The sequence below is a fragment of the Physcomitrium patens genome, chromosome 8 (assembly GCF_059467195.1).
Source record: "Physcomitrium patens ecotype Gransden chromosome 8, ASM5946719v1, whole genome shotgun sequence".
In the NCBI taxonomy this organism is placed as follows: Eukaryota; Viridiplantae; Streptophyta; class Bryopsida; order Funariales; family Funariaceae; genus Physcomitrium; species Physcomitrium patens.
The window spans coordinates 1,680,229-1,699,039 of record NC_143417.1 but is presented as its reverse complement, the minus strand read 5'-3'; the positions used below and the strand labels follow the sequence as shown (position 1 = coordinate 1,699,039).

Below are 18,811 nucleotides of genomic sequence, written 5' to 3'. Positions count from 1 at the left end.
GGATTTAGTGAAAAGAACACTCGATAAATAATATATAATTTATTTTTAAAAAGTTATGTGACATGAACTAATCTCCGTCAACTCTTTTTTTATCATAAAAAAACTCAGTGATTTACACACAACATTACTATTTTTTTCAGTGGTTACTATGATAATATGCCAACTTAGAGATGTCAAAACACATTGTAAATTGTTGAATTACAAATCTAAAAATCATCATTTTTGAAGAAATTGAGAACAATTTGTCTTCATAACTATCTAGTCAATATGAATAATTATATTATTACACCAATCATATAGAAATTTTTAACAAAATAAATTAGTGCATGAAGCATCATACAAATTACAAAATTTTGATTTAAAACAAAGAAAATTATAAACATATCATATTTTCACCAACCATAAATTTAATCAATAGCAAACTAATGACAACAAAAAAAAAAAAAAAAAAAAAAAAAAAAAAAAAAACATTACAATTCAGACAACAATCATAATTCATAAATGATAAGAGATATTATACCTGTCAACCATAGCTTACAATTTTTATTATTAGGCATATCAAAGCTTGCAATTGCTCCAAAATAAATAGACTATAAAAAATACACATTTTCAAGAAACTTACATGTGCTCAATTATCGAATGCTTATGATTGGCTCTTTGACAGTCCATAATTCTTTTCCTATCAAATTACATTGCATTGGATGTCATTTTTAGAGAATAAAAAAATCACCCTAACAAATCATTATTCGTTTATCAATGTACACATAAAAATTGGTATGTCCATAGGTCACGACCAGAACTACGACTTATAAATTGCAAAACTTGTAAAACGCAGATCTACAATCACTTATCCCTTCCAGTTTATTGTTGGAGAACTGAGTCCTGCTGCATGGCTGCTTACAACACGCCCCCAATCGCAACACAAGCATAAGGAACGCAATACCCACCTCAATCTTCTCTCGACCGTTAGTCACGCGGGTGGTGCGCTTCATGTTGACACAATATCTCACATGCCAAAGCTGGATGTGCAACGCATCCTGGAAGCACCAATGGAAAAACACACTCCTTTAAATAAAGGATCGCCATTTTACAGAAATGCTTCCAGAAAGTAAACAGCCTCCAGGTGAACACTGCGAGCTCTGGAACGAAGTGCGACACAACATTTTCGTCGAACCGGAAGATTAATTACCACCTACACAATGTTATCTGAAACGTTACCTTGCGGTATACACATTCACAAAATTGGAGGGTTCCGTGTGGTCTCACATCGCATAGATGTAGAATACAAAGTGGATTCATGACCGAAAAGATGCGTTTGTCGACCTCCTTCTCGACGCTGTTCTCCTCGAAGACGTCGGGATAACCATATTCTCAAGTGTACAAAGTACCTGCTCAAATTTAAATTATCATGAGTATGAAAGATTAAGAAACAAAGATGGATTATACAAAGTGTAGTCTCAAGCCCTAAGAAACCACACAGCAACCAGTGATTGGAACAAGCTGACTAAGATAAAAAAAGAACCAAATCAGGAACAAAACCTCCTCGGAACAACCATGAAAATCTAGATATTCTGTGCACAAGGATATCCTCGTCCTCCCCAAAGTGACGCCACTTGCAGGTCAAGAGGATTAGAAGTTTACCTCACTAAATTCAGGTCTTTCCTCCGGATCTTTATCCCAACATCTGTGCATTAAGTGTGCTAGAACTTCAGGTATATACGGTGGAGATTCCGGCCGAAGTCCTCTGGATCAAATATGCAAGCACTTCTCAATACAGTGGCGATTGTTTCAGGTACACCAAAAGAAAAGATACATACCGATGCAAACCTATCCGCTACTAAGAGGTCATCTCAAGGTAGATGATCCCATCGAATTGCTAACTACAATCAATTTAAAGAGATAAACAGCTTCTGATACAAGAACAATAATTCAGCTTAGTATCGTGCTTCCACGTGAGATTGTTGAAAAGACAGCTTCAATGAATTTTAGTTTTAATTAACTAAAACAAAGCTTTAACTTAAAAACATTCAGCAGAAAAATCGAGCGTCGCAATGCTACAAATTTGGAAATAGCCATTGCCACGGTGAATAAGGGCGATTGCAACGCACCGTTGAACAACCCCAATTGCAGCTTGCAAAGGAGTTAGCCCAGCGTAAGGTATGTTTCCTGTTAACACCTCCCTATTCCCCGGCACGCAAACAGAAATATCCAATTAAGCACGAATCTAGGAAAGTCGCTGCCATGAAAGAATTACGACAAAAAATTACAGCATAATCGATATATGACAGAAACCGCTGTTATAACTTTTGCTTCAGGAATTAACCCCATAGCGTCCGACTGACAGCCAGCATCCGAATACTATGGTTGATAACATTATTATTATTACTACAACTACCACCACCACAACTATTTTTTTTCTTAACACCTTTTTCTTAAATCCTACCTTAGAATCATTAAGTTATCTTCTCCGTCTGAATTTCAAAGGTTGATCTTGTTTCAGGTATGAAGATATAAAATTTCAGATTTAGCAAACTCTGACCAGACCGTGGACGCTAAGGGATTAATGAGATGAAAATATCTAGGACTGAAAAGTACCACATTGTGATCCCAAAGGAGTAGACGTCTGCTTTCTGGTCGTAAGGTTTGTGTTCCAGCATCTTCAGTCAACAAGGCAAGAGATCGTTAGCAACTATTTCAAAACCCAGGTTCTTAGTTACAATATGCAAAGATTTGCACACAGGTGCCTCATAAAACTAATTGTAAAATTCAATAACAAATAATATTATTGTTTTCTGAGTTTAATTATCTAAGTATCCATGACAGATATTTGCTACTAGGACGTGCACCTCAGGAGACATCCACCGGTAGGTTCCTGTCTCAGCTGTCATCTCAGCAGAAAAACGGGTTGTCTTTCCAGCAGTATTGATAGAGGTAGGCTTCAGACGAGCAACACCAAAATCACACACTTTGACAACCTGTATCAGCGATAATTTTCTCAAATGATAAATCCATCGTCACTATATATATCCGATAAGAAAACCCGTGAAATAAGTGAATACGAGCAAGAGGAAAGAGAATGCTTACATCGTGCTCATCAATAAGCAAATTTGCAGCTTTCATATCTCTATGTACAATCCCTCTCCTATTCAAAAAGATAACTATATTAGGAGGTGCAATGTCGATTTTCCAGGGTAAACAATCGAGGGTTGAGAAAGTATTCTCCATCTACTTACAAGCGACAAAACCAAATACATTTTTTCTCAAAACAACTGATTAGATCTTTCAGAATAGCAGTAATATTTCACAGTTCTGTCTTCCTTAAATTACAATAAGATAAGTTTCAAGGATGTACTCTTCTCGTCGAATCAAAGCTTTATAACAAACTTACTGAACTTTGAATAAAGAGCGACTTACTTGTGTAAAAAATCCATTCCTCTCGCTGAATCTCGTAAGATTTTAATAGCTGACGCGATGCCTAAGCCACTCCTTCGATAGTCAAGAAGGTCTCGCACACTGCATCCAGACAAACAGGCAATAAAATCACATGAGATGCTAAGGGTGCCAACAATCCATGAGCGTTGTTGACCTTTACATAACGTTTCTCACAAAACATCACAAATAGCCACGGTCATGATCTTAGTTGACGTAAGCCTTTGACGCACACTGGACAATAACTCAAATCAAACCATAACCAGACAGAAGCGGAAAAGGATATTGAAGAATTTCACCTGCCACCAGCCATTAATTCAGTAACAATGCAGAGCTTGGGCCAATTCGAACAAGCACCGATGAACTGCACCACGTTCTTGTGTCTCACCAATCTGCGTGCGAATACTTCTTCTACATGTTAGAAACTAGTATAAATTCCAATTTCCTAAAGTACTCACGTAAGCTGATGCCCACTTGATCCAGGTGTCATAGAACTTATAAAAATAGACCAATATCTCAACCTTATCATTCATTGTAGGACTTGAAGGTATGTTAACATCGTCGACACAAACTATAAATGATGGATTTCTGGAACACCTACCTCATAATGGATACCTCTTGCTTGTAAATCTGTAGCCGCTCTGCTGCTGGAGCAGACCTTTGAGTATCTGAGTCTGTACCACTGCTGTTATATTCGTCTATCTCAATGATTTTAACTGCTACATCTTGAGACAAATATTTTCCTTTGTATAACCTGCCTGTCGATCCATTTCCAAGTTTCTCACCTATCTCAAGCTGCAGAGGCCAAAAGTACAAAATCATCCTTGGTTAAAAATTACAATCGAACAAATAAATGATTTCACAACAAAGACAAACTACTCCATCAACTTCCTAAGCACCAGACCCTACAATCTGAAATTGCTTCAACATAGCCTTTGACGCACCAGATTGAAATCTACGGCCCAATCTTCATATTGAATGGCTTCAGCAGCAGCTCGCAACTTGGAATCTTCAGGACGTTTGCCTCTTACTTCCGACTTTTTCTCTAAAGCCTCTAAAACAGAATGCCTCAGTTCTTCAGCCTGCAAAACCATCCTCACTACTCAAAAACTACAAAAAATGGAGGTGAATAACTTTCTCTTAATGGCGTATCAGATGACTAGAGTATGAGAAATAGTATACAACCGTCGAGTTTAACGCAAAAATGCTAGAAAAAGCTCACCTCGTCACCAGGCCAACCTTCCACAACAAAAACCTCCAATGCCATTCCATCTATCGTGCTGAATACGTGGGCTTCCTGTAATCGATCAGATGATTCCAAAAGATCTTAGTAAAGATCTTCGACTTAAACTATTAAATAGGCTAAAAGTGTATTCAAGGCAGACAAAACTTAAAGGATATCGTGTCCTTATCTTTAGAGCAGATAGGATCGATACTGGGCGATTCGCGATGGAGTCTAAATAATGAAATAGAGGTTAAGCAACTTTCCACATTCAAATGACAATTTGTAAGCATTAATAATGCAGGATTGAACAAGGAGGTCGAAGCAAAATAGTTACAGTGTATCTCGTGGAGAGAAGAGAAGCTAGTACGAAAGGTACCTTGATATTCAGTTGCAGATGTGAATCGCTCAAAGCTGATGTGAAGTATTTCATAAGCCCTTGTCTATCGGTGGTGGCAATCGTAACTTCGTATCCAAAGGGTGAAGAGGCATCATCATGTTCGCTGATGTACCCAATTCCTTCATCGTCAATATGCAATGCGTTTGAAAGGTTTCCAAACGCAGGACGGGGAATGGTGTGCTGCGGCCCATTGCAGCTAGGTGGTGCGTTTCCGAGAGGAGGGTGACGGGAAGGTATCCGACATAGTGGGGTTGAGGATGACCTGCACAATACTGGCTCCAACAGCTGAAGTTTTGGTTTACCACCAAGTCCCAACCCTACTAAATTTGTTTCAGACTCGAAGGCAGGTCTCGGGACCTGGGGTCCTTTCCAAGGGGCACCTTCACTTGGCGAATGTGTAGGTGAGGGAGCAATGCAATCCAACCCACCACTGGGAAGTGATCCAAATCCCGCTAACTGCACTTTTCGTACGTGAACCTGTGGAACGGGGGCGGCATGGTCACTGTAACTGCTACAGCTACTGGCATATTCTGCATCCCGTGCATCCTGTAGTAACTCCATGTGCAGCAACACATCCTCATGTCTATGAGCATCAATGTTCAATGTGTACCTGCGAACGTTTACCAATGGAATCGCGATTTCAAAGCTTTTGGTGAGTTGTACTAGACATGTTTCTCTCATCTAGCACAAGAAACATGATTTATAAATCCCATAACTCTAGGACCAAATGTTCTGTGCAGTGTGAGCAGTGCTCTAAAAATATAGGTACTCCAAATCAATTTAATTCCAATGAATTACACTTTGTACTGAATCTTCGCCAATTCAGAAAACAGAACTCCGAAGCAAACAATTGCGAACAGAAAAGCCTTGTGCCTTGGCGTTTGTATCGAAGGAACAGTCTTCAAACAAACTCAAAAATGGATACTTGCTTCATCAAAATACCCTAAATATAGGAACTCGAAACAATAATTCTTCGCTTCCAAAACTAATGCACTCTCGTAAACAACAGTGAACAACAATTACGAAAACTATGGTTCGTCTCTTCTGCTGAAGTTGATTATCATTCACTGAAGCTATCCCGTCACAAGAAAAGATTTCGTCAGCCCGAATTTCCAACGCCTCATTAGCATTCATTTTAAGCATTGTCACAGTGCATCAAGGTCGCACAATAAAAGGCAAGTTCTGGCCGCCCATGAATTCTGAAAGTAGCTTGGGAATCTATTATTTCCCTTCCTAGCAAGCGTACTTCATCGAATGAGCTGCAGTAATTGTAGGAGTTTTTGTTCGTTCTAAAGAAAAAAAATATACGACCACCAGAAAACCTACAAGCTTCAAACCTCTTAGTATGCAATCGAGACCCAGGTTCTGGTTCAGAATACAATTCATCAAGTTATGAATAATATTGATAACGAAGAAAAGATGGAAAATGGACAAACAAAAGTGCAAAAGTAATTGTAAGCTGAGTCATGTGCAACAGTTATGGAACTTGGTTGAAAAACCAGAACCTCAGGGCTCCTGTCACCATGCAAGAAACCCGAAAGAGAGAATTTGCGTCAACGAATGAAATCTGATGAATTTTTAGCTGCAGGTTTTGACATATGTGTTAGAAGGTAGCAAATATTAAGCAGGGCCTCGCGACGAAACTTAAAAAGCAGACAAGAGCAAATAATTTACCGAGCCGGTAGACGGGCAAAATGTTCACGGAACTCTTTGCACATCTCTTCGCCGTATCCGGCAGCTCGCACCCTCTCCAACACTTTCATCACAACGGCTTCTAAGGCATTCAAAGATGACGACATTCCTCGACTCTTGCCTCCAGAATCGCTGCACCATCCATGGCTGTCTTCCATTCGAGACCCAGAACCTTGAGTGGAGAAGCTGCTAGAGGTGCTGGCGTCTTCACTGATGCAATCTGCGTCCAGTAGCTCGTTCCCCTTGACAGCATCAGCTTCCACAGTCTCTGCGTACATTTGTAATTCTGTAACACCATTGCTCCCCACAAGCTCAAAATATTCGTTCTTGTTTTCAATGTAGTCTACCGAACCAGCCCCATTGTCGTCGAAGTGCATACTGACATCTCCTACTGCGAACCTGGGTAAGTCTAGAGTACCTATTGTCTCTGGCTTTTAGCGTGCCTCTCTTATACGTTTCAAAACCACTACACTCAAGGGCCCGTACGAGTTCCGCTACCCTTTGTGTAACCACGATAAGAACGTGGCGTGCAAACCCTGTGCGCCTTGTCTGAGTGTACTTAGCCGGACCAGTTCTATCATGAAGAAGTATATACTATGCTCCACTGCAAATGTGCGGAAAGCTCCTCAAGAATTTTCAAAATCTCTTTGCGAATATTCTGTCATGTCCGTACGCTGCACAGCCGAAGCAGATAGCCAGCTGACCAAAGTTGATATGTTTCTCGACGATATCACAAGATTATTCTGAGGAAGAACACAGAGAAAATGGCAGGATTACGATCAAGCAGATCCTACGGCCAGTCGGAAGCCATCCAGATTTAACACGTTCTGTGTTTTCGAGAGGAGGGAAAGGCCTGTGAAAAATACTTAAAATCTCTAAAGGATTACAAATTCGCTTGCGCTCTTCTAGTGCATACCATGTCGGAGGCCACCCCCAACCAGCTATCAAAGCAGCGTGACAGTTGATCGCTCATCACCCACTCGTATCTCAAAGAAGCAGAGCTGCAGTAGCAATCAAACCATTGCTTCAAAAAATACAAGAAACGCCAACAAGTAGGGAATAGCGCGCAACTCCTCCAACGTAGCTCCACGTCGCAAAACTCAACAAGATCAAGCGAACAGAGATAACACTCTCGAAGAACGAAGCCCGCGCGTGAGCACTCCAAACCTGTCCTCGCATAAACCGTGACATTACTCCACCGAGAAACAGCCAAATGGCAAACACAATAATCCACCCACTACATCAGAGTCAGCAATCAATTGCGTCGATGCACATACCAACCAGCCGTGTGTGCTTCCTCCACACGGGAGGCACGAGATAGCACGGGACAGCACGGGACAGCACGGGGTAGCACACGCACAACCAGCGAGGCGCAATCAGAAAAGCAAGAAGGGAGTTACACAATGGCGGCAATGTTGAACAACTTATAGGAAGGAGGAGGTGAAGCGGAAATCAAGTTAGATAGTGCAGGCGGCAAACAAAGACAAGCTTCTTAAAGTTTAAGATATTATTCTAAAGAGGCGAAAGCAACGTGCGAAACGGTTGTGCAGCAACCGCATGAGGAGGGAGGAGGAGGAGGAGAAATCACAGATGACGACAATGAGAAGAAGAGTTCGATGAATTGAAAGCGGAAGCAAATTGGCTCAAGAGAGTTACAGACAGCGCCAAGAGCAGCAAAAGGAGCAGCAACAACAGGAGGACGAGGGAGGCGGAGAAGCAGAGACTGAAGTTATGCCTTCGGCGCTTCATTTAGCAAGTAATTGAGCAGGAGGAGTAGCTTTGCGCTTCGGTGAGCGTCGCTGCCTCACGATTCATGTGCTTTCGTACGGGTTTTGGTTGCCGGTTGCCCAGCTCCCCGGGTCTCTCCGGATATACGTTACCCGTATCGTATGTGTTATCGTATAGTATTGTGTTGGAAAGTATAATTGTACGCGTCTCTCAATAAGCGAATATCGTTTCCATCCCTCTTGACGAAAGTCGTTCGGTGGATGTGGCTTCGAGGTGAAAAAACAAAACAAAACAAAATATTTATTTATTTATTTATTTGAGCATCCTTCCATTCAAGTTTCAAATAGAATTCTTAATCTTAAGTACTGAAAAATGGTTAGTGTCGGGAAATCTTATTTGGGATATGTTTCTATTAATTTCGAGAAAACATGAATCAGCAATATTTATGCAAGTATTTTAATATATAATGTAATGCAATAGTTGTCATCTAAAAACCAGAAAATAAATAAATGTCGTGAGGAAATCGTAGTCAGATATTCTACTTATGTTTTTTAATTGATAAAAATCATTTTTACCATAAAAGAGTATCAAAAGTCTAATTGAATCAACTTGTTGGTTTCTCTTACCTTTGTTAGACTACAAAACTTCTCTCTAAGGCTAGATATGGACTTGGGATTAAGTAACCAATTTCTTAAGGATTATCTTAACCAATTTGAATTGAAAGTTATATCTTCTTCTATTTCTCAAGCTTACCATTTTAATCCCTTCAACACTCAAAAAAACAAAATTAAATTAAATAAAAATCCACGTGCATGCACCTGCTTCATACATTGAACCTGGTCATTTATATATTTACACACATGCATTCGAATTTAATCCAAATCACTACATGTAGTCATCAAATCCAAATAAAAGTTATGTTAGCTTTATGAGAATCTAATATATATATATATATATATATATATATTCATATCCATACGTTTAATATGTACGTAAATTCCAGAAAATAAGGATCTTACAGGTATTCTAAATACAATCCTTTAGAAGTAAATAAATAATAATTACCGGGAGAAAAGGAAAAAGTAAAAGAAAGAAAAATGAAAAAGAAAATCTTTCGTTGTATACTTTATTTATACCAAACAGTCTTGATTCATGACTGAAGTTCCTACTCTCAGTTTCTACTTGTTGGAATGGCTTCAAATGGACCCACCACCACGTGGAGCCCATTGGCGTGCAGCCATGTTAGCTTCCAGCTCAGCAAGCAAACCCTCAGGGCCGCAGACGTGGCAGGAACGGGTGCTTTGCTTTCACACGTGGGTTAATGGGACAGGGTGGAGGGAGGGACATGTTTCATGTTCCATGTTACATGTCCCTGATGCTCCCATGTCCCTGCTCATCTGGATTGGGCCCACACAGGCACTTATTTCTGACATCAAGTCCCTTCTTCATGTTCCTTGCAAATCCTGCTAAGCGGAATCCAGCGTGTCAGATGGTGAATGAGAACTGAACAATGAAACTAATTGTGGATGACTTAAATTATTTACTTATTTATTTATTTTGAGAACATATTGAAGTTTCGTTGCTAATTTATCCACCTCAATCAAGTCTATGAATGGTTTTAGAATTGATTTAAAATTTTGTTGATAATTTTAGAAGAAAATTTCTACACCTTCTATATTGTAGTTAGGTTTTACATTTTGTCATCTTCATTACAAAAACAATGTAATGAATTTGTGTTCCATATAGGATTGCCTCCTTGGAGATAGCTAGGATAATCTTTCTACTTCTATTTGGCAAGAGAAGTAGGGGCAATGCCCTTGTACTAATATACATGTCATATTTGGTGTGTTTTTAGGAAATTATGTAGTCAGTGTTTAGGATTTTTTGGAATCACAATGTGAAGCTTGAATTTTTTTAATTTCTAATTGTTATTTTAAATACGATTGTATTTAGAAATTTTAAAATTCTATGTTTGTTATAACCCTTTTTGTAGTTGAAGGTCTATTGTAGATATTGGTTCAATAAAATAAGACCACCATTAATTTTTAAACTCAAAACATGTTAACTAAGTTGTTTTTATACAACTGTTTTAAATATTCCATTTTTATACGTAATCACTCATACATTACATTTTAAGCAAGCAATTACAAATTTTAATTTATTATTATATTGAAATTTTAATTCTACCTATACAAATAAATCAAGATGAAAATGTTAATTAATCATTTACTTAAAATATGTCAAATTATTTAAAATTCACTTATAAAACATCTCATAAAAATTTAAATAATCGTTTACTTTAAAAAAGAAATCTTGATTTGTTTATATGTGTAAAATTAAAATTTTAAATTAATAATAAAATGGGATGTTTTGGCTATCAATGCACCACGAACTGTGTAGAGTATAGACATAAAATATGACGCTACTTTTGATATGTTTTGCTCCTGAAATCAACAATAGTAAAGAATACATAAACACACAAATACATACATGTTTTGTACATTTGGTTTTACTTTGATTTCACCAAATTTGCACTCATAATTTCCTTTTACTATATTCTTTTCTTTCTATTATTTTCTATTTTTTTACAAGACATTTTAAAAAATCAGTGTTAAAATCAAAACCTGGATTGATTTATTTATTTCAAAATTTCCATGTCAGATCTTACCAATCACTAAAAAAAATAGACTGCCAAATGAATTGCACCAAAATTGATCCATGAATACTTTTTTAGTCAAAAACAAGGTTACTAACATGTCATTATATTGTAATAAAATAAGTTGATATGGTGAATATGCATTGTGTGTCTTTGCTAGTTGTTCTAATCACTCAAAACACTCAATAATACGCCCTACAGCCATTAAATAACTTTTATATATTTAATTGATCAATTCATGATGTATTTTTCTAGTCCTTGGAAACAGTTCGAGACTTGCATGTTGGAGAATACAAACAAAATCATTTTAAATCTTATCAACATCTTATGACTCTACAGCCCTTATGTGCTTCTGAAATTGTCAACTTATTATAATATGTAAAACTACTTTAATCTATTTTTAGTTTTTAGTTTTTTAGTTTTTTTTCCTATCGCATTGAGATATAAAAAAAAGGAGCAAAGCCATCGTCATCCTTTTCAAAGGACCAAGTGGGAAACGTTGGTCCAATCAGGGGCACGCTGGATGCCACGTCGGATTTGACAGAGCATGGCTATGCTGAGCTGGCGATCCTTGGGCCTCACATAAATATCTTTATTATCGCCACGTCAGTTCGAGATGCGATTGGGGTCACGCTTGGAATCCGGATCCTGTCTTAGCGAACCGCGTTCCTTTTCCTTTTCCTTTTTTTTTCTTTTTACTTTTTTTTCGTCCAAATTCTACGATCTCAAAGCTTTTTTGTGGCCAAAATGAGGGTTGAGGCTCCCCTCGGAAACGCTGATTTATTCTCGTTCTAAAATCAAAGGTTGGTTTTGAAAAAGTACATGTTGAACTTTTGGCTGAAAATAGAATTCATGGATAATGTAAGACCTCATTTTAGTGCGCAAAAAGTAACAATTTGATATGTTTGCATGTGATACTCATATCAGTAAAATTGCAAACTTTTGTTTGACTTAGTTTTGTTGCTATCTTGTATCTAAACGTGTAGAGAATAATCATGTTGTTATCAGGAAAATAATTGTGCCTTGAGATTAATTTAACCTACAAACATGTTGATATTTTATCCTTAAGTATTTTATTAAAGCATTTTGTTAGAGTTCAGAGAATGTTTGTGAGATGTTCATTATGACATGCAAATAAATTTATGTCCACCATAAAGTTGTACATTATTTTTTATATATTATCAACATGTCATGTTTTTATTTTATTTTTTTGTTACTTTTTGAAAGGTCATTAGAACCAGAATTATATTAAAAATAAAAATTCCAACACTGAGTATTCAAAGTCTTCAAACAAAAAATATATATGTATATATATTGTGTGTGTGTGAACATGTATTTATACACAACAAAAATACCTCATATAGTACAAAACTAAACCATCTTATTTTGTGCCTGCACACACATTTACTTACTTACATAAATACATACACATATTTAAATACATACATACATGTACGTATATTATATAAAATTAAATCAAATAAAAAAACATGCTGTAATACTTATTGAAAAAAACACGCTGTTTTTACATCCACCATGATAATGTTATGCATTTGACGTTTTCTGCGAAAAAGAAAAATCTGAAGAAAGAAAAAAGATAAGATAACGACATAAAAGACGAAAGAAATGAGAGCAGCGGGCTCACGGCATCCTGACACAAATCGCCGTCTAGTCGGCAGGTGAGGCCATGGCCCATGGAGTAGCTGCAATTTCAACGGCGACGGCGAATTAACTGCCGCTGCCGTCATGGCGGTGAAGTGCGCCGAGAATATTCCTCGAGGCTTATTTGTATTATACCATCCCTTGCATGTGTCGTCTCTGTTTTGAGAGCAGTGTTATGGTTTTACCAGCGCACCTTGAATCCATTTAGGGTTTCCTCACCTGGCTTCAATGCCTCGCAGCCCACGAATGCTGTCTTTTTTTCGTTTCCTTCCTGGCACCGACAGAGTTTGTGACTTGGCAGATTGAGAATTGGGTGACTGTTGACAGTCTGCTGCAGGCCCAGGGTTGCGTCGGCATTGCAACATATGGGTGTGAACGAGAGGGTTTGAAACGGAAGAGGTTATTGTTCATGTGATCCAATTTCGGGGACTGTAATTCTGTGGCCCGGTAGTCAACTAGTCCGCTTTTCGTGACTTCTGGTGACGGTTTTGTTTGTTTTGATTCGACATGTTCCCGAGATTCCAGCATGTCTGTTATTGATTCGATTAGAAAGAAATTGCTGCGTGGAAAGTACCATGTGTCTGCCAAGATGCTAAACTCTTTGATGCAGTTAGCATGCTTCATCTTGCTGGGTTGAATCATCACTCTGCATACTCATGCGTGCGAAATGTTTTTTTCGACAAATAAGGAAGGAGGTTTCACATCCTGACAACTACCTATTTCTGTCTTCGTAAGAAATTCAATGGGTGAAATGTATCTGTGGTAACAACTCGTTGCAACTTAATTTATGCTTTTCAAGTGAAAAACTTTATCTGATCATGCGTGCGCATTTTTAAAGATACCAATTACAGTTATTTGAGAAACCACCCTCGTCGAATTCATTCATTGGTTTAGCACCTCAGCTCATCTCTAGTTCGGAGCGATGGTTACCTCTGACAAACATTGTGTGCTCCAGAGAACCTACGAGACCAAAATTTACGTGTGTCGAGGAGATAGTAGCACAGCTCTGATAATCACACCATGATTGATACTCTCAGTCAGATATGCAGTGTGGAAGCAGCGGCACGACTTATTGATTTGTAAGGAAAGACATTCTTAGAGAGGCTACACGAAGCATGAATAATCATTTCGAAACCATGCATGATGATCTTTTACACTAACTAATCAGTCTTAGCAGATGCACATTTGGATGGACTTAACTGCAGTTACTGACGCTTCATTGAACATTCGCTTTTAGTTGTGTGTTCAATAGTAGCCTTAACAGTGTTGCAGTAATGACTGATAATCAGGGATTCTGATCTCGAGGTGGACAAGGTTACCAGAAGGCTGTAACCATATATATTTTTTATATATCATTCTGTCTGGAAGAGGATTCCGAAACAGCAGGTCCCAAGGCCATCAAAGCCTTGCTCTACTTATGCTTTTTCCCCCAATGCTTTCTTCACTATGATTTGTCGTTGTGAGTTTTTAGTGCAGGCTGATGTATCAGGGGTCAGCATAAATAAATGGGTTCTTGCTTTTCGAGAGTTTGTACATTACCTAGAAATTTATCTTTGAGACCATGTCAACAGTGAATCTCGTAATTAGGCTTGCATGCAGTGAGTAAATCTTTAGAAACTTCATATTTATCTGATGCTTCCATTGAATATATCCTTACTTTATATTTTATTGAATTTAGAAGTGTTTCTATTTCTTAAAATTTTCATCTGATTTATCGAAACTTCAATTTGATTTTATAGTTCATGAAACTGCTCCAAGGTATTATGAAATATTTACTCAAATTACTTAAAAAACTATTTCCAGGACATGACATTTTCAAATAAGTTATTTCAGTTATAGCAATGAAAAGTGTTATACATACGTACATGTGGGTACACCTCTAAATTATTATCATTATTTTTTTTATAAATGTGAACCTTCCTATTATTCCAAAGTCATACTATTTCATAAGGCCTATGAGTTGAGTTAATTTTTGTGAATAAATTGTCTGTAGTATTTCAGATGAATACTAATTATTATCTCTCAAAATTATTATCAAACATCATGATTGAATTTAATGGCTATTTTATAGCATACAGAGTGATTGGCTAATAAGTTTCTGAGTTTTTTTTGAAGATTGAGAATGAAATATATAAAATTATTAGATTATTAGCAGCTTTAAATAAAAGGTACATTAAGTTCTTACACGCAAAAGAAAAAAACATGAAAATTAGGCAGTGAATTTATAAATAATAAATATTGCACATAAACATTATTAGATTTCAAATTCAATTTTTTATTACTATTAGTCAAATTCATTCATTTTAAATTTAGTATATTGATACTTTATTATTTATCTATTTATAAAATACATATAAAAAGATGTGCATAAATACTTAGAATTTTAATTCAATCATATGCCTATATTTTAATAATTTGATAATATTTGTAGATATACTTCTTACACTAAAAATAGGATTTATTGAATAATTCATAACACTTATATATTTACTTTATGCATGTCTTTTTCAATAAACCAATAGTTTAATGCCATACTTCCATGATACAAAAGAACCATGAATTTAAATACTATGTTATTTATATATTTATTTTGGAAGATTTAAAAATAATAATTTTTAATAAAATCAACAACTTTTAAGGTTATTTATTTTTATTTTTTATGTTAGATTACATGAATTTTTATTTTAATATGAAATTGTAACTCAATATCATCGACATGAATAAAGCAGATCTAAGTTAGTAAAAAGCCTAAGTAATTCTTGTGTCAAAGTTAAGAAAACATTTAATATAAAATTTCTAACTGTACTATAAAATTTTAAATTTTTTTGGTCTATAATTATTTATATTTAAAAAAAGCACATGGAATATTTTATAATTTAATCTACAACATTTTATCTTTTAATTGTTGCTTTGGACACTCTTTTAAGAAAAATTACCTAAATGTGTAAAATTTATTTTGGATTTTTTTGGATTTTTTTCTAATTTTTAAAATTATTTATCTTATAAAAATCATTTGATATTTTTATTATTTTATTTTTTAGTATATATTTTTATTTTTTTCTATAATTAAAGATATGGTATGTAAATTTTGTAATTAAGCATATATTAATCCTAAAATCACAATACACAAATATTTTATTTTGAATTAGGTAATGTTGATTTTAAAATCTTATTGAAAAAAATATATACACAAGAATGTGATCTTATCTCAATTCTTTCCATTAAAAATAATTTCATCCAAAATCCTAAAAATCAATCTAAAATAAAATACATAAACCATAATCACTTATTATCACATTTATTATTATTATTATTATTATTATTATTATTTTCTTATTTTATATTCTTAATTACTAGATGTAATCTCAGTTATCTTTTGCATGCCAAAAACAAATCTCTCTTTATGCTCTATATCTTTATATGTTAATGAAAATTATATGTTCAAATAGGCAAACATTGATACTTGAAGGTAATACAAGTAATCTCTTCTTTTTATATTTCTCCTGCTTATCTTTCTATTTCTAGTATCTACCTCTCTTCTCCTTGCTTCCATTGTTCTTGGCTACTCTTCTTGCTTCTATGCATGGTCCTCACTTTTTGTGGATTATCTCTCATTAATAATAATATTCATCAATCTCTAAATTATTTCTAATTCTATGTAAAAATAGTTTAATTGTATAGGATGAAAAGTCTTTAATCAATATTTTATTTTTATACAATGAAGGTTTTAGTATAAGCAAGATGCATGAGAATTCTAATTACATTAATTGTTAAGGATTATTAGACATGGTAGAAACCAACTAGTATTACAAAAAAAAAATTTAGTAGACTTAAGAAAATTGAAATACTCTCTTAAATGCTTTCTAAGTTTCTAGTCCTAAGGTTGCACCATTTTTTGTGTTCTATATTTATTAAATATATAAATTCTTTTGCATAATACATAGGATCATTAAACTCTAACTTTACTATCTTTTTTATAAAAAAAAAATTTCATTAGCTATCAAAAGATATGGCAAGATTATCAAGAACAATGTGTAGTAGGTCTCCTTTGACTTTACATCCAAAAGTGTTTACAAAACCTTTTGTATTTATACTTGAAAGTTTTTAAAGAATTTATTTTCTTAAAGAAAAACCTATAATTTTGATATTAGAAGGTATAAAATTCATAACTATTGCAATAGTATTATTTTTGTGACATCAAATTGTCAAATTCCATTGGTATATATAAGCATCAAACAACAAGCAAAAGACCTCATTGATATTATTACAAAATATTAAAGTTATCACTTTAGGAACAAATTAATCAACTCTTATAAATATTGCATCTAAATCACAAAATACTACATTTTTATTAATATTGGCATTCCATCTGCAGACTGATTATAATAACTTAAAAAATAAACATTACAATTTTATAATATAATTTCCTTCAATTATATTTAATAAGACTAAATTAATTAAAAGAAGTGTTAAAAAAGAGTTTCAAAATCTACCAAAGCTACTAATCTCACTACTTATAACTTTTGAAATAAATCAATCCTCAAACAAAATATGGAACACCCATCACCAAATTCAAACAATTTTTTTATTCATTAGTTTATTTTTATTAAAAAAATACAACTTATTATTGATATGGATATGAAGGAAGCATTGATGGCTTGATGTCATGCAAGAGAGACATTGATGGCTTGCATATCCATATCCGTGGCAATTAAAACAAATAAAAAGAAACAAAATAAATAAATATATTCATATCCATATCCATAAAGGTGAGAAGAAGAGTACAACATACATGGAGGAAGTGAGCAGAAAAAGGCAAAAAAAAAGAAGAGACAACCACTAGATGATGTGAGGAGATAAGCAAGAAAAAAAAAGAAAAAGAAAAAAAGAAGAAGTGGGTTGCATGCATTGAAGCTTGCCCATTCAAACATGTAATTTTGCCCTAACGAGAGGAGGAGATGGGATATCCAAAGGAACTGTTTTAGGGTTTGCAAAAGATAAGTAGAATGGCATCTAATAACCAGGACCTCATACTTCACTGGACTGCTTGATGCAATTGTAGGATTCTACAACCTCTTGTTGGGTAATAAGGACGATGGGATCACTAACTGTGTACTCTATTCTAACAAGCAAAAAAATCCTTTAAACCCTAAACACTCTAACCCCAACCTCATCACAATCTGTTGCATGGCAGCGTTGACGGTAAACTGCATGAAACATTACCAGTGCAGGTAGCTGTTGTGTTGAGGTTTCAGCACCGAATTGTGAAGGTTTTAGTAGAGCGTCAATATGCAGCAGGCAATGACCCACACTCTAGATTCTCTTGACTTGCGATGTTGCCACAACCAGCTCGCATCGTAGGGTTCGAGAAAAAAGCTCCCCACCTCGTAATATGGCTGATGCTGGGATCGAAACTACATAAGATACTGAATTCAACCTCAGAATATCACTGTTTTTTAAGGTCAAGAGTGATTGTTATGTTAGAGGGCAAAATACGATTTTCCTTGCTTTAGCAGATTTCAAACTGCACACTGTGTCATTCTCGAAACCCTAGAAAATTGCCAGAAACTGAGATGAGTTTAGACGTTAGCATGCTCAAATGTCCACCGAAGTTGCTGAAATCCGTCACTAATGATGCAAGCTGTATCATCTAAGGAAGAGACGATTCAGGAGGGCACCTGTGTGTTGATCCCCAGAAGCCATTCAATCCACACACCGTTTGGGGTCGACCAAAATTCCGAACTGAACAAACCCCGCCGTAAGCTTGTTTCTCATAATTGAGCCGGTGCTCATTGCCCAGGAAATTCAGAATGCGGTCCTCTTCAGATGGCAAGTGCATGCGTAGAGCCGTAAGCGGTAGTGACCGGCGATGGACTGAAGCAGAGAAGGGATTAGAACATCGCATTTGTTTCCTGGGAGGACTTCAACCACCCTAACTATCAGGCCTCAAAACCCGAGAAAGTAGACGACGGTGTCTCATGCCAGACTGCGATTTTCTCATGCTAGTGAGAAGTCGTTAGAG

General features: G+C 35.8%; 2 protein-coding genes and 1 long non-coding RNA gene across 10 annotated transcripts; 1 reads left to right on the top strand and 2 right to left on the bottom strand.

Moving 5' to 3' along the window:
* Positions 1 to 491: 491 nt before the first annotated feature.
* Positions 492 to 8,516, bottom strand: LOC112285714 (serine/threonine-protein kinase STY8). Of its 6 annotated transcripts, XR_016504375.1 has the most exons (17): positions 8,021 to 8,467; positions 7,660 to 7,910; positions 6,726 to 7,486; positions 5,031 to 5,661; positions 4,652 to 4,726; positions 4,374 to 4,511; positions 4,031 to 4,224; positions 3,729 to 3,821; positions 3,415 to 3,513; positions 3,085 to 3,142; positions 2,847 to 2,975; positions 2,596 to 2,657; positions 2,109 to 2,180; positions 1,642 to 1,744; positions 1,267 to 1,388; positions 948 to 1,037; positions 515 to 679 (listed from the first exon to the last, which is right to left on the bottom strand). XR_016504375.1 is itself a non-coding variant. In XM_024526742.3 (14 exons), the coding sequence occupies exons 1-13, from the start codon at positions 7,118 to 7,120 to the stop codon at positions 1,296 to 1,298; spliced, it is 2,142 nt and encodes a 713-aa protein (XP_024382510.1). In that variant the 5' UTR covers positions 7,121 to 8,464; the 3' UTR covers positions 947 to 1,037; positions 1,267 to 1,295. The 6 variants fall into 6 exon arrangements, 1 of the variants encoding a protein (XP_024382510.1); XR_016504374.1 differs by having other exon boundaries at positions 492 to 520; positions 623 to 679; positions 6,726 to 8,476; XR_016504376.1 differs by lacking the exon at positions 8,021 to 8,467 and having other exon boundaries at positions 1,219 to 1,388.
* A 3,151-nt stretch (positions 8,517 to 11,667) lies between these two features.
* LOC149988419 (uncharacterized) lies at positions 11,668 to 14,486 on the top strand. Its single transcript, XR_016504373.1, has 2 exons — positions 11,668 to 13,551; positions 13,745 to 14,486. It is a non-coding gene; the product is annotated as an uncharacterized LOC149988419 (long non-coding RNA).
* Positions 14,487 to 17,748: 3,262 nt separating this feature from the next.
* Positions 17,749 to 18,694, bottom strand: LOC112286157 (uncharacterized). 3 transcript variants are annotated; one of them, XM_073535825.2, is made up of 2 exons: positions 18,468 to 18,694; positions 17,749 to 18,339 (listed from the first exon to the last, which is right to left on the bottom strand). In XM_073535825.2, the coding sequence occupies exons 1-2, from the start codon at positions 18,692 to 18,694 to the stop codon at positions 18,309 to 18,311; spliced, it is 258 nt and encodes an 85-aa protein (XP_073391926.1). In that variant the 3' UTR covers positions 17,749 to 18,308. The 3 variants fall into 3 exon arrangements, with proteins under 3 accessions (XP_073391926.1, XP_073391925.1, XP_024383566.1); XM_073535824.2 differs by having other exon boundaries at positions 17,749 to 18,238; XM_024527798.3 differs by having other exon boundaries at positions 17,749 to 18,191.
* Between the last annotated feature and the right edge of the window lie 117 nt (positions 18,695 to 18,811).